This window comes from Anguilla anguilla, chromosome 9, assembly GCF_013347855.1.
Source record: "Anguilla anguilla isolate fAngAng1 chromosome 9, fAngAng1.pri, whole genome shotgun sequence".
Classification (NCBI taxonomy): domain Eukaryota; kingdom Metazoa; phylum Chordata; class Actinopteri; order Anguilliformes; family Anguillidae; genus Anguilla; species Anguilla anguilla.
In genome coordinates, this window is record NC_049209.1 from 54809655 (window position 1) to 54826551 (window position 16897).

General features: G+C 43.1%; 2 protein-coding genes, 1 long non-coding RNA gene and 4 other non-coding genes across 8 annotated transcripts in view; 2 read left to right on the top strand and 5 right to left on the bottom strand.

The window, feature by feature from the left end:
• The first annotated feature begins 1136 nt into the window (after positions 1-1136).
• On the top strand, positions 1137-6614 carry LOC118235274 (cornifelin homolog B-like). 2 transcript variants are annotated; one of them, XM_035432451.1, is made up of 4 exons: positions 1137-1211; positions 1867-1985; positions 3749-3903; positions 6061-6614. In XM_035432451.1, exons 2-4 carry the CDS (start codon positions 1880-1882, stop codon positions 6184-6186), a joined length of 387 nt encoding a protein of 128 aa, XP_035288342.1. In that variant the 5' UTR covers positions 1137-1211; positions 1867-1879; the 3' UTR covers positions 6187-6614. The 2 variants fall into 2 exon arrangements, with proteins under 2 accessions (XP_035288342.1, XP_035288343.1); XM_035432452.1 differs by lacking the exon at positions 1137-1211 and having other exon boundaries at positions 1842-1985.
• On the bottom strand, positions 6175-13379 carry LOC118235275. Its single transcript, XR_004766821.1, has 4 exons — positions 12977-13379; positions 12551-12746; positions 7148-7344; positions 6175-6262 (listed from the first exon to the last, which is right to left on the bottom strand). It is a non-coding gene; the product is annotated as an uncharacterized LOC118235275 (long non-coding RNA).
• Positions 8631-8821, bottom strand: LOC118236827. The gene has a single exon (XR_004767107.1). It is a non-coding gene; the product is annotated as a U2 spliceosomal RNA (small nuclear RNA).
• On the bottom strand, positions 10341-10531 carry LOC118236832. The gene has a single exon (XR_004767112.1). It is a non-coding gene; the product is annotated as a U2 spliceosomal RNA (small nuclear RNA).
• A 620-nt stretch (positions 13380-13999) lies between the features above and the next one.
• trnas-gcu lies at positions 14000-14081 on the bottom strand. Its single transcript has one exon. It is a non-coding gene; the product is annotated as a tRNA-Ser (tRNA).
• A 235-nt stretch (positions 14082-14316) lies between these two features.
• trnas-gcu lies at positions 14317-14398 on the bottom strand. Its single transcript has one exon. It is a non-coding gene; the product is annotated as a tRNA-Ser (tRNA).
• Positions 14399-15632: 1234 nt separating this feature from the next.
• LOC118235466 (placenta-specific gene 8 protein-like) overlaps positions 15633-16897 on the top strand; it is a 3012-nt gene continuing 1747 nt past the window's right edge. The window contains exons 1-2 of the mRNA XM_035432868.1: positions 15633-15667; positions 16213-16279. The gene's annotated coding sequence lies outside the window, so the exon portion shown is untranslated. The remainder of the gene's footprint in view (positions 15668-16212; positions 16280-16897) is intronic.

Below are 16897 nucleotides of genomic sequence, written 5' to 3' on the forward strand. Positions count from 1 at the left end.
TTCCTTTAAAAGTCAAAACTCATCAGGAAAAATCAGCTAAGACAAAAACTGTAACCAAAATTGTAAACAAAATTTCAACATCATGGCCAACAAGGAAAACCCCATTGCATAAAAGCTTGCCTCAGTGTTGTTCAGAGATGACTCTGTAGAGGCAGCATGAGTCACGGTGTTGGCGGGGTGCCAGCGGGATGGGTGAGGCTGGACAGACGACTGTCACGGCAGCGACATCGGCAGCCAATCAGAGCGCTGCATGACAAAGGCATTCATTAGAAGACTGCGTTTCTACAGAAAGGGCCGAGATCGTTTCGGTGCCACACCCTCACAGGAGAGAGCACTGCCAACTTCTGCTCTTCCACCGCAACACAACCATCAGATCTGTGAGGAACACCTCTCCTTTATGAAAGAGTGTAAACATCTGACAGAGAACCAGCTAGAACTGAAACACTCAGACACCTCACAATGAAGATTCATAATAATAATAATAATAATAATAATAATGATGACAAATTCATTTTTGACAAATTGAGCATCCTGGTCAATGGCACCCGTCCCACCTCTGTAGACCGTGGAGGAATGGGGTGTTTTTGGCCTGTCTTATGTCCCTTCTTGGGGCAAGAGTTTGGGGGGAAACTGTGTCAAGCACTCTAACATGCGACCAGTCTGACAGGCTAATGCTCTAGCCCATCTAGTCAGGCTAGCGCTCACAAGGAGGATGATGCACTAGGGGATCTCCATGCCATGCGACACACCCATGAGCAAGCTGACATACTAAAGCTCTGATACACTAACCCTCTCCCATGCGACACACCCATGAGCAAGCTAACGTGCTAACACTCCGACATGGCATTACTAAGCAACAGGCTGCACTGTGTGAGCAGGTCTTCCATAAAACTCATACACACACGAGCAAGCTAACATGGTAACACCATCCATGTGAAGTGCACAGAACACAACCCAGCAAAGGCCATCCCTCCAACGCTCGGGCACGGTAACGGGCCTTCTGCGAGACTCGCCCGTGCGCAGGCTAACGTGCTAACGCTGTTGGCATATCTAAGCAGCAGGTCAGACCTGCTGGGGCGGATTCTTGAGCAGAAAGAGATCAGCTGTTCCGCACATGCCGTTGACATTGTCAGCATCAGACTCAGCCACGCACCAGTGCTCACAGACCTCCACCCAGCCTCATCCTGTACACCGACCCAGCGACAGCACAGGTAAGACCCCGCGTCAGAGCGATGATGCTGCTGATTAGGCTAGGCTACTGAAAGATTAAATACTTTGAGCCGCTGATCTGTCTCAGAGATCACACACTGCTCATCGGTACCAGGTCTTACGGGAGATGTGATGCTAAAGGCAGTCCAGGGAGTCTGAATGGGGAAAGGACATGGAAATTCAGACCATAAAGTAATACAGACCATGAAGTGATCAGTGATAAATCAGCTCAGACAGATGACCCACAGAAGCCGCGTTAGAGCTATGAGTGAACTGTGGGATGTAGGAAACCGTTTACAAAGCAGGCTGTTCATCTGGTCAATGTTAATCAAAAGGACTGACAGTCAAAACACACACTCACACGCGCACATACACACTCTCTCGCACTCACACACACACACACGCACACACACACTCTCGCTCACACACACACATGGATTGTGCTCTGATGTTTCAGAGATTTCTTTTCTCTTGTCTCAGTCGTTCTGTGTTGGGAGGATCAGTGTTATCCCTTTGAGATGTAGTGTTTGTATGTATGTGAAGGTGAACGATCCAGCATGATGTGTAATCAGTGAGCTGTAACGTAGTGAGGAAGAAACCCCCAGGAGTGAACCCCTAACACTCACCTGACAGAGCTCACCTGTGTGCGTGTCACAGAGAGGCCGTTACCATGACGACAACGCTGGTGATTCAGCAGCCCAAGCCCGTGACAGACGCAATGGAGAGCAGCCAATGGAGCACGGGGATCTGCCAGTGTTGGGAAGACATGTCCACCTGTGAGTGTGTGAGCATGTGAATGTGTCTATGTGTGTGAGCATGTGAGCCTGTGTGTGTGAGATTGTGCGAGCATTTGAGTGTCTGTGTGCGAGACTGTGTGTGAGCATGTGAGTGTCTGTCTGTGTGTGAGACTGTGTGCGCGTGTGAGCATGTGTGAGAGACTGTGTGTGAGCATGTCTGTGTGAGCATGTGAGTGTCTGTGTGTGAGAGACTGTGTGTGCGTGTGAGCATGTGTGAGAGACTGTGTGTGTGAGCATGTGAGCGTGTCTGTGTGAGCATGTGAGTGTCTGTGTGTGTGTGAGACTGTGTGTGCGTGTGAGCATGTGTGAGAGACTGTGTGTGTGAGCATGTGAGCGTGTCTGTGTGAGCATGTGAGTGTCTGTGTGTGTGTGAGACTGTGTGTGCGTGTGAGCATGTGTGAGAGACTGTGTGTGTGAGCATGTGAGCGTGTCTGTGTGTGAGAGACTGTGTGAGCATTTGACTGTGTCTGTGTGAGACTGTGTGAGCATTTGAGTGTCTGTGTGAGACGGTGCACGTGTGTGTGAGCATGTCTGTGTGTCTGTGTGCGAGTGCACGCATGTAGTTATGTACTGTGTGTGTGTGTCTGTGTGAAGGAGCATTGCTTTCTAAGAATAAAGGGATTGCTAATGCCTTAGCTATTTTGTTGAGAGTTTTACTAGAAAAGAGGTTAATAACAGACTGAAAAGCATATTCAGTACTCAGAATGTCTTAGCAGATATTAAGGTAGAGGATTCATTTAAATAAAATTTAGATGGGGGCAGAAACTTGCAAATTAAATTAAATGTAGCCAAATGTAAAGTTCTCCTTTTGGAAAATAAAAACATTAGGTAGGACTACAAAATTGGAATGTGCTCAATTTGAAAAAGACTTGGGAGTAATGGTTGATCAAAGCCTTTTGGGTTCTAGGCAGTGTTGCAACAGAAAAAAACCCAACAGGTTGCTGGGATATATAGCCAAAAGTATTGAGTATAAATACAAGGAAGTTATACTTACCTGATACAAAACATTTGTTAGAGCACACCTGGAGTGCTATTGTGTGCAGTTCAAGGGACCGTACTACAAGAAAGATATAGAGGCTCTGGAAAAGGTTCAAAGAAGAGCAACCAAATTTATTCCTGGTATGAAAGATAAAAGCTATGAGGAAAGACTTAAGACGCTTAACCTCTTCAAGCTCAGTAAAAGGAGACTTAGGGATGATTTGATTGTTGATCCCCTTTATGAATTTAAATGCCTCAGAGTGAACTACAAGATTCTTCAGGATGAGTTCTGTTAGAACGAGGGGACATAAATGGAAATGAGCAAAAGGCAAATTCCATACAGACATTAGAAATAATTTTTTCATGCAGACTAATCAATGTGTGGAATAGCCTGCCAGGTCACGTAGTAGGGGCAGAAACTCTGGGGATTTGCAAGATTTGACACAGTGTGTAGTCTGTAGGTAATCAGAGCAAGTAAATTTAGTCAGGAAAATGGCGAGCATTGTTGGGCTGAATGACCTGTTCTCGTCATTATGTTATGTATGAGCGTGCGTGTGTGTCAGTGTGTGCGTGTCTGTCCGTGCACGCGTGTCTGTGCATGTGTCAGTGCGCGTGTGGGTCAGTGCGTGTGCGCGCGTCTGTGCATGTGTGTCAGTACGCGTGTGTCAGTGCGCGCGTGTGTGTGTGTCTGTGCGTGTGTCAGTGCGTGTGTGTGTCTGTGGGTGTGTCAGTGCGTGTGTGTATAATGCTTCTCTGTTCTGCAGGTTGTTTCGTGTTCTGGTGCTGTCCATGCTTTGCGTGTAAAACATCACGGGAACATGGGCAGTGCCTCTGTCTCCCCCTGCTGGACTTCTGTGGCATAGTTCCTCCCATCACCTACGCCATGAGAGTCTCTGTGCGTCAACGCTACGGCATCACGGTGAGGACATGAAGAGCGGAGCATACACACCATACACTCACCCATACACACTATACACACTCAGCCATACACACCATACACTCACCCATACACACTATACACACTCAGCCATACACTCACCCATACACACTATACACACTCAGCCATACACACTATACACACTCAGCCATACACACTATACACACTCACCCATACACACTATACACACTCAGCCATACACACCATACACTCACCCATACACACTATACACACTCAGCCATACACTCACCCATACACACTATACACACTCAGCCATACACACCATACACACTCAGCCATACACACTATACACACTCACCCATACACACTATACACACTCAGCCATACACACTATACACACTCAGCCATACACACCATACACTCACCCATACACTATACACACTCAGCCATACACTCACCCATACACACTATACACACTCAGCCATACACACCATACACACTATACACACTCAGCCATACACACTATACACACTCAGCTATACACACTATACACTCACCCATACACACTATACACACTCAGCCATACACACCATACACTCACCCATACACACTATACACACTATACACACTCAGCCATACACTCACCCATACACACTATACACACTCAGCCATACACACTATACACTCACCCATACACACTATACACACTCAGCCATACACACCATACACTCACCCATACACACTATACACACTCAGCCATACACACACACCCACCGATACACACTATACACACTCAGCCATACACACCATACACTCACCCATACACACTATACACACTCAGCCATACACACCATACACTCACCCATACACACTATACACACTCAGCCATACACACACACCCACCCATACACACTATACACACTCAGCCATACACACTATACACACACACAACCCATACACACCATACACTCACCCATACACACTATACACTCAGCCATACACACTATACACACTCAGCCATACACACTATACACACCCACCCATACACACTATACACACACAACCCATACACACCATACACTCACCCATACACACACACAACCCATACACACCATACACTCACCCATACACACTGTACACACTCAGCCATACACACACACCCACCCATACACACTAAACACACACACAACCCATACACACCATACACTCACCCATACACACTATACACTCAGCCATACACACACACCCACCCATACACACTAAACACACACACAACCCATACACACCATACACTCACCCATACACACTATACACACTCACCCATACATACTATACACACTCAGCCATACACTCACCCATACACACTATACACTCACCCATACACACTATACACACACTAACCCATACACACTATACACAAAACCCATACACACTCACCCATACATTATACGCACCCACACCCATATACACCGTTACACGGCTCTATGTGTAATGGCTCTTTCTGTTACAGGCTCTGTGTGTAATGGCTCTCTCTCGGTTACAGGCTTTGTGTGTAATTACATTACATTACATTCATTTGGCAGACGCTTTTATCCAAAGCGACGTACAAAAAAAGTGCATTTCATGGTCATAGACAACTGCTAAACACGGGTTCAGTAAGGTACAATAATTATTTTGTACAGCTATTTCTAGCCGAGAACACAGTGAACACTATTCTGGCCTAACCTCTGCAAAGCCAACTAGGCAGAAGAATAAGCTACAGTATTAGGACAAATACAATTTACCAAGAAGTGCAGGGATGGGGCAACATGTAACAAGTGACAGGAAAAAGGGTTTTTTTTTTCTTTTTTTTACATACACAGCGTGGTGGTGGTTATTCTAGGTATAGTCTGAAGAGATGAGTCTTCAGGCCACGGCGGAAGATGGATAGTGAGGGGGAGGTTCGAAGAGGGACGGGGAGTTTGTTCCACCACTGGGGAGCTAGGGTGGAGAAGCTCTGTGATCCCTTTGGGTGGGTGGGAGGGGTTACAATGGCTCTCTCTGTTACAGGCTCCATGTGTAATGGCTCTCTCTCTGTTACAGGCTTTGTGTGTAATGGCTCTCTCTGTTACAGGCTCCAGTGTAATGGCTCTGTCTCTGTTACAGGCTTTGTGTGTAATGGCTCTCTCTCTGTTACAGGACAGTATGTGCCATGACTGCCTGTACGCCACATGCTGCAGAGCATGCAGCTGGTGCCAGATTTCCAGAGAGATGAAGAAACGCTACCAGCCCATCGTGCTGATCAATGCCAAGTCCAAGCAGTGACCATCCTCTTCCTCAGCGACGCTGCCTATTCGTGGGACAGAGAAAGAGGTGGCTGCAGAGGGGCTTCTCCTCAGAGCTGTAAATAGCAGAACATACTGCACAGTATTAACACACAATGCTTATTTATCAATCAGGTGAACATGTAGGACTCTGTAAACAAATATTCCAAAACGGCCGTAAATTCATACATTATGCTGAAGATAATCACTGGATGCAATGCAAAAGTTTATTCAGTTACTTGCGTTAAATTATTTGGGTTCTTCTCTTTCCTACCAAAGCAGAATAGTGACAGATTTATCTTCTGCATTCACACACTGCTCCATAACACCACAGGAATATAACTGAACGAGTGCACGTGTGCACACTGTTATAACCTGTAATGCATGTCAAACGAATAAAACTCCTTGGGGTGTAATCTCTGCTGTGTAAATATGGGGTGGTTTCATGCTAGAGCTGCACACCAAGCTCTCCAGCAGGGATGGGCCCACATGGCTCAGACCCACAGGATTAGACACTGTTCATAAAGCTTCATAAAGCAGGCCGACCCATCTGTATGTCACCCTTATACAGCTGGCTTAACCTGTATGAACATAACACAGCAGGTTAAACAGCACATAATATATCCAGTAAGTTTCAAATGTGCAGCTACTCCTGTGGAAAAACTAAACAGGATGGTTCTGTCTCCCCCTGCTGGACAGTACAGACCACACCAGATCATTTGTTTAATTGTTGAAGGAGTTCAGCAGAGAAATGGGCTGAGAGTAATACTGACTTTAACAGTGAGGTTTCCACCCCGAGGTTCAGCCAATAAGATCAGAGCGCAGTACATTCATTAGAAATATCCAGCCAATTTTAAAACCAATTACAAACCAGATTTTAAAGGGGAAGTATTTGTTTTTCAACACTTCCAGTGATTCAGTTTTAGAATAAACGTAAAAGATTCCCACACACCATAACTTACAGTAATCTTGTGACTCAGGTTCAGGTTAGAAAAAATCCAAATGTTGGCCACAGAAACCGCCTCAGTTTGGAGTGAGCTCAAGCAATGACGGGTGTCCACTGGGGCCTGCGGCCACAAGGCTTGTGGGGGATGTAGTTCTACATGGACAGCCATGTTGAGTTGTAGTCTATTCTGACAGCCATTTCAGGAGTTGGGAGCTGCATAAGAGATGACAGGCAGGAAGCTGTGATGGCTCATCATTAAGGAACTCTGCATTTAAACATTCATCCAACCATTAGCAGCTGTAAATAACTTGTTTTTGCTCCCGACTGAACTGTATACCCTGTTTATATGTTCTGTGATGTATGGTTATGTCCCTCACATCACAGAAAGCCACAGTAAATAAAACATCATTACTATTGCAATGATCACTGTCATTCTCATAGGCATCATTCTCGACAGCAGCAGATCTGATTAAGAGCCAATTACATCTCAACGGCTTAAAATACAAATGAGAACTTTTCAGGTGCGTCTCATCCAACATCAGATTTGGCACTCAAACTAATTTTCTGTCAAGAGTTAGATTCTGGAGCTTCCGCTTTTGGATACTGTATCTACCTTAAGTTTTATTTTATCCACAGGTAGCCTAATATACCTGTTAACATTACTGCCCATCAGCTGGACCCTTCTGAGCATGTACTGAACACTGCACCAGGAAATCTTAAGCTTTTCTGAAACTTCTTCTTTTCCCACTTTGCCAAGTGGTGCCCAGCACCCCCTAGCCATGCCAATATTCATGATATACCACAGATGCAGTATCACTTTATTCACACATTACATTTTTAATTGCTGGTCATTTCTAAATTTAATAATAGCCAGGCACAAAAAATGTATCCTGGTTTTATCATAAGTGGTTTGGCTGTGTTTTGATTATTGTCTGAATTTTGCTAAATAGTTATTTTTGTATGGAATTGGTTAAGTAACTGTTGTGGTCAAAATAGTTTTCTTTGCTCTTACGTTTGTATGCAAGGTCCGGGGTTTCATGCCCTATTTAACTGTTTTTCTGAATTGAAAGCTTCTATTTATGTCTGATGTTTTGACATTGAGTTCTTACTCTTAATCATACTAAGAATAATATTCCTTTGAATTTCAGTTCTTTGCGGTGATCTTTGAGATATTTTGCCGTGTTTATTACGTTTTGGGATTTGACTTTTGGTTTTTGGAACTTGCATGGTGGCATTTTTATTGGCAGAAACCAATAAGATATAAAAATGTACCCCGCTAGAAAGCCCGGAATATGCTCGCTATGTTACAAGTACAAAACATAAGAAGCAATAAAAACACTCGTTACTCAGCCATAGCTGTAAAATAATCCCCACACTTCCACGTGGGTATCCGCATAATAATAACACAGTTCATACACTAATTCAACCCGTACACAGCACCACTGAAATGAATTAAAAAAACACACAACATTTCTTTCAACCACACTTTTTCCCCGAATGGGGAGTGCACCGTTCCTGGATATACTGCAATACCAGGTCGATGCGTGGAGTGGACGGAGCAAGCCCCTATTCCATCTCCCTGTTCCAAAAATCAATTTAATATATAGTCCCCAGATAGGGGACGTATCAGATATTAAACTGATAAGAACAGATACTACACTTGATCTTAGCCAAAAGGCCGAGAAGCGATATTGCATAGCGGCTTGAATCAGCGGAGTCGATGTGGGAAACACAGTGTACAGTGACGGGACGGCAAATTTAGGTTACATTTCGCAAAGGCCCCAACAATTAAAAACCATAAAATATAACACATTATAGCAAAGTTGCCTATTTATAGAGCTGGATTGTGTATTTTTATTCTTTGATAATTTCATTAAGAACCCATGATGCATCAGAATGTACACGAAAATAATTTGCACCAATCACACTGATCGAGTTATTGTATTTTTAAAAACGCGTCACTCCAGTAAACTACGGAAGAGGAGGAGGCACAGACTGCACGAAACGCGCTGAGGGACTGCGAGTTTACTTTTCAAACATGTTCTACAATCTTTTAAAAAAAGATTATTCTACCACACAATGTCCATGACACACACAATTAATTAAATGTGGTTATATGTCTGCTTATTTCAAACAGATTGTCACTGTCCCGCGCAGGTGTTGCATCGGTATGTGGCTACCCGGTTAACTTCAGCCAATTCGGTAGACTACCAATTAGCTACCAGCCGCCTTCGGTACGTGAAAATAACCTGCTCGGGTTAAGCTGGTGGACAACATGAACGCTGTCTAGTTTTAACAGAAAGCTATAATCTCAGCAACAGCTGAAGCGTCTAAATGTCAACTGTACAACACTCAAACTCGACACAACCAGAGCAGTGACCACAGTTCAGCCAGCGTATAGCCTACAGGATACATGAAATACACACTCACAAGGAATCCGTAAGTAAACGCAGTAGTCTAACATTTCTGCGTGACAAGACCAAGAATAGCCTACATGGACTGACTGTGGTACGACTAGCAATGTGGTATGTTAATACAAAAAGAATCACTCTTAAAACCGAAACAACTTTTTAAATCTTCGGTACTACTCTACAGCGAGACGCAAGACTCCCAGTTCAGGTTCACTAGCGCGTCCAGCGGACTTTTCGAGGAACGCACACATTGTGCCGTCACCCAACCTTAAGGGAATAACAAATAGAGTTAACAAGCCCAGTTCTCAAACCACTATTCTGCATTACACACTTACACCACAAGATAGAGCTCGACACAAAAGGAGCAAAGACACTATGCATGCAGGCGTATAGAATTCCAATAAAAAGGAATAATAGAAACGCAATAACATTTGCACTCATCTTATTTTAAAATGCATCGAAATTCTGAATGAAAAAAACTGACCACAAAAAATAAATTCTGCCAAAAAGCTCGGAATCCGCCCACCTTTTAAGTGCAAAAAATACAATTAACAATCAATAAAAAAGTATTTGCTTTCGAACGAGCCAGACATTTCACTCCGTTCTATATTACATAGGCCTACATAAGCCCCGTTTCTCCCGGAAAGTATTAGCCTATATACATAAAACTAAGCCAAAAGAACTAAAGAACAACCAAAATGCCATTCTGACCCTGTCTGTCAAACGACTAACGGATATTCTCCTCTTTCATAAAATTACCAATTAGATCTATTTTCAAACCACATTTTTTCCCCGAATGGGGAGTGCACCGTTCCTGGATGTACTGCAATACCAGGTCGATGCGTGGAGTGGACGGAGCAAGCCCCTATTCCATCTCCCTGTTCCAAAAATCAATTTAATATATGGTCCCCAGATAGGGGACGTATCAGATATTAAACTGATAAGAACAGATACTACACTTGATCTTAGCCAAAAGGCCGAGAAGCGATACTGAACGCCGGCTTGAGTCGGGGGAGTCGATGTGGGAAACACAACGCACAGTGACGGAACGGAAAATTTTGGTTTCATTTCATAACACCGACAATACTATAACTTACAGTATACTCCTAAACACATTAATCACACAGTAAGTTATGAATAGAAATTAACTGTCGAGGCCACGTGTGCTTTTTCTTTTTTTTTTACAGCTCAATGATTTGGGAAAGATATATCAGAAGGTACATTATGAATAATTTCAACCTATCACAGTAGTTCGGGTTCGAATCTTTCCAGTAGCTTAACTACGGCACAGGAAGAGGCACACTAGTCACGAACCGCGCGCTCAGACGTGGCTGCTGCCAAATTGACACGTTCAGCAGGTTTAATTTTCAAACATGTTCTACAGACAATAAGATTATTCTACCAGACAGTCTCCAGGGCACACACAATGTATTAAACACGGTTATATGTTGTTCCGTCCGCTCATTTCCAATAGACCGTCAGTATTCCGCCTTGGTTTCAACGGTATCACACTAAATTTATCCGGACTTACCATACAAACCATAGTCTATTTCAGAGTCAAATATTCGACACGGGAAAAGTAACAAACATGCGTTAAACTCGTGGACAGCATTAAATTGCCTTATTTTGGGGCAAATTTTAAAGCATGTAATTTCAAACAGCGACTGAAGCTTCGAAATGTCAACCAGATAAACCAAGTTTAACTCAAACTCTCCAAACCACAAATGTGTGTGACATTATTAACGTGACAAGAATAAGATACACGGACTGACAGTGGCACAGCCAACAATATAGCATGAATTATACACAAGGAGGCGATTTTAAAACAAATTACTTATTTCATATTCGTTGCACTTCCTCACAACGGAACATAGTACAAGCGCTTCACCACCAGAAAAAGCCGAAATGACGGCTCTGAATTCAGGCTTATGCCTCTAGCAGACCGTTCTAGTAATGCGGCTATCGTGACGTCATCCAGGAAAAACACAGTGAACTATTGCAAACACTTCTAACTCGTCTGTATTTATAGTGAACAGCTCCTTTCGTGCACGGGCCGCAGCATTGAAAACCCTGAAACTCGCATGACTTGTGGTTCAGGCTGGTCTGACTGGGCTGCGTTTGTAAGGACGAGTACCTTCTTACATAATGAACACGTTTTTGATGTCTACTACTGAATTTGGACTTGTGAAAATGAAGAGATCTATAACTGTATTCCGACTAGTCAGAATGACTATTGAAGACATCTCCAGAATAAACTCGGTCTCCTTTCAAGATATTCATTTCTTTGTAGATTTTTAAATGACTTGTGATTAGTAATAACTTATATCTCCACTAGTTTTAACAAGTCATAACTCCAGTTAAAGATTTCTACAATTGTATTTTGACTAGTAATATCTTTGTTTCAGATATCAAAAAAAGATTTAAGTATCTCAAATCACGAGGAATTAATATGTATTTAATTGAAATTATGACTAGTCAGAACTAATGTGGAGATATCTCTAATTTGAGTTACGTCTAGTCATAATTTAAATAAAGATATCTGGAATTCACTGAATTGTAGATTTATTTAATTCGAGTTACCATGCAATTGAATGGCCAAAATAACGTCAATCATACCAGTCAAAATGCAGTTAGAGACATCTTAAATTAGCGCTTTGATTAGTCATGAAGGAATTACAGATATATGTAAAGTAAATCCCGTCAGGCGATTAAATATTAAAAAGGCTTGCCATACTCAACTTGGGTTTGTGGCACGTATGAACATGCACGCGCCAATTTATCGTATGTTCACTGGCGATGGCAATTATTCCAAGAGAGTAACTCACGATATTAGTGTGCTAGCTCCTATTACCAAATATTGATGACACTCAATGCACTGCCATGTAAATCTACTGCTGACGAATAATGTCACATTTCCACTGTCCTGGTAGACCATGTCAAGTGATATAAAAACTTATAAAACCCAATACTTTTACAGTCATTTCATTATGTAAAATTGTAACGTTTACCTTGATGCGTATCCGCCAGTCTTCTCCGATTAATTTTACAAGCCCGTTCTTCAGGAAATTGGGTGTCATACCATCACAATCCAGAAACCAGGTAAAATAGCCAGCTTCTTCGAAGATTTTGCCCAACTTTTTCCTTGTCCAAAGTGGCGCCATTATGGCTCTACTATTTCCCACAAAAAGTCGCTGATATTTCGACCTATAATACATTTTTTTAAAAAAGGACAATTATGAATACCTAACGTACAATCAATCAAGTTTACATTCCGAAATACAACTACCTTCGGACACGCCAGTTTCACAGCTCAATTCATTAACGTTACTTAAAAAAAATTGGTATGCTTAGCTATCAAGCAAGCTAGCCAACATGTTAATGTAGCCAGAAAAGGAAGATCTTCAGGCCGCATACATTTCCAAATTAAACCTTACACTGCTGTATAACAGCATGATCCCAGCCAGCGAAGTGATTTTCAGAGTTCAAAACATTGTAGACACCAGCTAAACTCGTGGCTACATACAAAATGGAGGCCTACACACAACTAGGCCTGGCTGCCAGCGTAGAAAAACTTCAGCTGAACACAGCGGATTTCTGATGTGCTGTAATTTGAGCGAGGGCAAGCAGACTAATATCCAATAATCTATTAATACAATAAAAATAAAAACGACGACCACTAGATAGCGACCGCAGTACCAGACACACCCAAAACCATCGTAGAGCATTTTTTACGTGCTGAGCACCGGGAATTTCCTATGTGATCACATTTTAACGAGGGTAAACAAACTAATCTGAACAATACCATTTTAAAAAAAATGACGACCACTACACAGCGATCAGTATTAGACACACCCAATACAGAAGCGCGACCACATATCCGCACATATAAAATATCAAAATCAAAGGAAGCTTCCGGAAAAGAAAACAACCTTGACCTCGACCTTTGCCCTCCTTGACAGGTGCAGTCCCTTCTCTTCCGGGCGCGCGCCCAGATTGGTCATTTTTGGTAGTGTCTGTGCGTTGTACGATTACACTGAAACTCTTTTTTCCCGAATTAAAAACGAAAAGCTGTGTGCCAGGCGTATGCTGGTGACCCTGGGCCCCACAATAGCTGCACAATAAACACGCCACAGTGAATATAGTCTAAATTACCCCCATACACTTCACAAATGGAATAAAAAATAATAAAAAAGAGATTACCTTACTCTTAATACTTAATAATTACACAGGAACATTAATAACCTGGGTGAGCAATGCATTGCATGGTCATTTCACAGACTTAGACTGCTTTACGCAAATTTACTCCAGCATTTTTACATAATACCATTTATACAGCTGGATTTACAGTATTCCAGAGTACCTTGCTCAAGGGTACAACAGCAGCATCCTTCCTGGGAATAAAACCTGAACGCTTTAGGTTGAATTCTGTACAACACTCCCAAAACCAGGGCTTAGTTCGACGAGGATGGGATTTGAACCCACGCGTGCAGAGCACAATGGATTAGCAGTCCATCGCCTTAACCACTCGGCCACCTCGTCTACCTGGCTCCAGGTAACAGAGGCCCTGTAGTAGTTCTCTATCTGATGTGCTGCAGTACTTTATGGGCTGCACACGTTTGATGGGGGGACAGTTAGGCCTGGAACTCAGAAGAAAGGGTTCCAAAAGGCTCCTTTGTTTCTTCAGGGGAACCATACCTTGTTCCAGGGTTCTTTATTCGGAAAAATGGTTCCCTACCCATTTATACAATCTGCCACCTAAAATGTGGGCTTTGTTCAACAAGGATGGGATTTGAACCCACGCGTGCAGAGCACAATGGATTAGCAGTCCAACACCTTAACCACTCGGCCACCTCATCTAGAATGTAGCATCAGAGGTCGTTTCAGAATTTTGAGCAGTTATTTCAGTTCAGTTTAGCCAATCAGAGCCACAGGAGCTGAGAGGGCCTGGTGGGTTCTGGGTGTCCTGTCTGCTGCACAAACTCCTGCAACATTGTGAGGCCCCAGCATGTGAATTCAGTCTGCTGGCTTCAGCTCAGCTTTCAACACTGACCAGAGACACCCGATTCAGTACTGACCAGAGACACCCGATTCAGCACAGACCAGAGATACCAAATTCAGCACTGACCAGAGACACCCGATTCAGCAGTGACCAGAGATACCCGATTCAGCACAGACCAGAGATACCAAATTCAGCACTGACCAGAGACACCCGATTCAGCAGTGACCAGAGATACCCGATTCAGCACAGACCAGAGATACCAAATTCAGCACTGACCAGAGACACCCGATTCAGTACTGACCAGAGATACCAAATTCAGCATTGACCAGAGACACCCAATTCAGCACTGACCAGAGACACCCGATTCAGCACTGGCCAGAGATACTCGATTCAGCACTGACCAGAGATACCTAATTCAGTACTGACCTGAGACACCCGATTCAGCACTGACCAGAGACACCCGATTCAGTACTGACCATTACATTACATTCATTTGGCAGACGCTTTTATCCAAAGCGACGTACAAAAAAGTGCATTTCATGGTCGTAGACAACTGCTAAACACGGGTTCAGTAAGGTACAATACTTATTTTGTACAGCTATTTCTAGCCAAGAACAGTGAACAATATTCTGGCCTAACATCTGCAAAGCCAACTAGGCAGAAGAATAAGCTACAGTATTAGGACAAATACAAATTACCAAGAGGTGTTGGGATGGGGCAACATGTAACAAGCGACAGGAAAAGGTTTTTTTTTTTTTTTTTTAAAGAGTGAAATACAGAGTGGTGGTGGTTAGTCTAGACACCCGATGCAGCACGGACCAGAGATACCCGATTCAGCACTGACCACAACAGCGCTCACTGAGGAAGTGCACTGATTTATGCAGCCAATAAGGTAAAGAAAAAACTAATAAGGAAAAATAATCATTCTTAGAAACACTTGTTTTGAATCTGGATTTATCTTTCCAAAACACATTTACATTTATAATAAAAATGCAAGTCATTCCGAGAGGTTAGTCAGGTTAGACGAGATTCTGCACATCGATGAATAGGTGTACACGTAACACATCACACAAAGTCATTGGACCTTTCGACACAGCCGAGGAATAAGGTTCACAACAGGCTTACAGGTAAGGGAAAATATATCAACCTGTGAATCTGTAAAAGCTTCTATGGATTAAATCCTTGTACTTTACACCATCCTGACACAAAATGGTTCCTCTCATTATTTATGATTCAGTGAAGCTTATGTCATAGAAGGCTTTTAGTGAGAGAGACAGAGATACATTTGATAGCACTCTATGCAGGCAGTGTTTGATAGCACTCTATGCAGGCAGTGTTTGATAGCACTCTATGCAGGCAGTGTTTGATAGCACTCTATGCAGGCAGTGTTTGATAGCACTGTGTGCAGGCAGTGTTTGATAGCACTCTATGCAGGCAGTGTTTGATAGCACTGTGTGCAGGCAGTGTTTAATAGCACTCTATGCAGGCAGTGTTTGATAGCACTGTTTGCAGGCAGTGTTTGATTGCACTCTCTGCAGACACAAACTCATCTGAGGACCAGCGTCAGCTGAAGAGTGTGTGGTGCACTAACTGATCTTGAAGAGAACATTGATATCAACGAATGATCCTGTTCAAACACCACAGGGTTTGTGACGTAAACTTTCACTTCACAGCAGGACAGGAGCCAAACCCCCAGGAGCCTTGCCGAACACGTAGCTGTAAACGTGAAGTTGAAGAGGTGAGGTAGCTTTAAATGTGAAGTTGAAGAGGTGAGGTAGCTTTAAATGTGAAGTTGAAGAGGTGAGGTAGCTTTAAATATGAAATTGAAGAGGTGAGGTAGCTTTAAATGTGAAGTTGAAGAGGTGAGGTAGCTTTAAATGTGAAGTTGAAGAGGTGAGGTAGCTTTAAATGTGAAATTGAAGAGGTGAGGTAGCTTTAAATGTGAAATTGAAGAGGTGAGGTAGCTGTAAACGTGAAATTGAAGAGGTGAGGTAGCTGTAAACGTGAAGTTGAAGAGGTGAGGTAGCTTTAAACATGAAGTTGAAGAGGTGAGGTTAGCAGTGATGGCAGTCGGGAGCTTTATTAGGACTGTAAGATCGTGAGCTGTGAGGACACTCTGATAATGGCAGGTGAAGGAGATGTGACAGGTGAAGGAGATGTGAACACTGTTTTAGCATGTGGAGAATATTTAGACTGAATGGTTCGCCCAGCTGCTCACACATGCTTGTGTTCTCTCTGCTGAACTCACAATGGAGTCGAAACGTGAAAATGCTGGATAATCTGGATATTTTTCACAAGCGTCTGCCAGGTTATGTTCTTTGTGGGTTCAGAGTTCAGAGTGATGCCTGTTATCATG